Genomic DNA, 1,900 nt, shown 5'->3' with positions numbered 1-1,900 from the left:
TTCAAGAAAGTAAAAGCCTTTTATTACCACTGTCACATGTAATGCCAATTATTGCATTTTCTGAGGTAGTTTATAAAAATAAAGCCCTCCAGTGGCACAGCGGTATGTCTGCAGACTTACAACGCTAGAAACTGGGTTTTGATACCCATGGTGGGCAGAGCACAGATAGCCCATTGTGTAGATTTGTACTTAATTCCAAACAAACAAACAATTATAAAAATAAAATACTTTTAATGTTACATAATGCATGTAATCCCTGAAAATAAGTGCAGTAGTATTTATCATCAATTGTTTTTACAGTTAAATGAACAGTGTTGATTGAACATATTTATATTTCATAATGTAGCATGTTTGTTTTGTAAAGTAATTCAGATATGAAAAAAAATAAGAGTACATATTTTTTTCAGTCTGTAATAAAACAGGGAACTCTTAACCGAACCAAACTAATAGAAGGCTCACGTCGCCAGAAAAAGAACTGGTCTTCATGCTGTGTCATTCTGACTGACTTGTTTTTGCTGATATACAAAGATATCCGACCAACTAACATGGTAAGTAAATTGGCTGAGGAACAGCATTGGTCCTTTGCACATGTAATCTATTACTTTTAATAAGCCTGTTCTCCCCACTTGAACAAGATATTAATGAAAAACGATTCAAATTAAAATTTGTGTGTTTACATTTCAAGTTCTAATTTTGTACTCACCCATAGCAACCTTTCATAATTGTTAAGCTATTTTTACATCTCAGGTGCTGTAGTCATCATGAAGTCAGTCAAAGGTGTTGTAATGTTACATGCCACTTAACCCAAAAAACTCCAGAATTCTTAAATTCTTATACAAGCTGCAGCCTTTTACAAGGTTTTGAATCAGTGAGATTATTCAATAACTCCAGTGCAGGGATCAGCTGAGCTGTTCCTTGGTTTAACAGATTTATACATTACACATATTGATATTAACTAAAACACTTTTCACTTCGTTTTTGGAATTTTTACATAGAAATTGGAACTAGTGATACACTAGTATTATTTTAAGATATCTGTTAATGTATTTGAAATAAAAGTGCTTCTATTTATAATAGCTATATAAATTATTATGTAAAATTTAACGTACTTTTCCTGTAGACTGTGATGGATACAAAGCCAGAAATGTGTGTGGACCTAAAGGGTACTTTGGTTGAATGGTGCCCGGACAAGTCTTCAAGAAAAAATGTCTTCCAAGTGAGAATAGCTTGTCATTTTGTGGATTATGCATAGAAGTAAAATAATGTTGGATATATTTCTCCAAAATTTACAACTTAATTAGTTGAAGTTAGTAAAAGTGTTTTTGTTTAGACTTAATAAACATTTAATTCAGGATGCATTTTGTGTATCCACAAATTTTTTTAGTGCATAGCATTTCTGTACTATCTGTACTCCCCAAGATTTTATAAGTGTTTTGATGTGACATTTGTGTCACAGTCCTGTAAACAGTGGCAAAGTACTGTGACACAAATGTCACATCAAAACACTTTAACATCTTGGGAAGTGTGAATGATAAAGAAATGCTATACACTAAAGAAAGTTTATGAATATACAAGATGCGTCCTGAATTAAATATTAATCAAACAGTATCACCTTTGCTTCTAAAACTTTAGACTTAACAGTATGATACTTTAACTAAAATTAATGTATTTCATAAGTCGATGAGTTGTTTGGTAAATAAGACAGGAACAGAATATATCCAGTGTCAGTATGTGTTTGTGTGTGTGTGTGGTGGGGGGTGGGGGGGGGTAGTATATATATATACACACACACACACACACACATATAGTAGTGTGTGTGTATAGTTTATTTAGTTAATTAATATACAGTGTCTACCTACCTAACTATTAATTAATTAGTTTAGTTTTAGTTTTTAGTTTA

General features: G+C 31.9%; 1 protein-coding gene across 1 annotated transcript in view; it reads left to right on the top strand.

The window, feature by feature from the left end:
* Positions 1–1,900, top strand: part of LOC106466328 (rho GTPase-activating protein 27-like) — a 47,593-nt gene that overhangs the window by 23,829 nt on the left and 21,864 nt on the right. The window contains exons 7-8 of the mRNA XM_013926604.2: positions 408–548; positions 1,121–1,216. Of these exons, the coding sequence (XP_013782058.1) occupies positions 408–548; positions 1,121–1,216 (237 nt within the window). The remainder of the gene's footprint in view (positions 1–407; positions 549–1,120; positions 1,217–1,900) is intronic.

This window comes from Limulus polyphemus, unplaced genomic scaffold (assembly GCF_000517525.1).
Source record: "Limulus polyphemus unplaced genomic scaffold, Limulus_polyphemus-2.1.2 Scaffold2224, whole genome shotgun sequence".
NCBI classification, from domain to species: Eukaryota; Metazoa; Arthropoda; class Merostomata; order Xiphosura; family Limulidae; genus Limulus; species Limulus polyphemus.
Note: the sequence above shows the minus strand (reverse complement) of the source record. Positions and strands in the feature narration are given on the sequence as shown.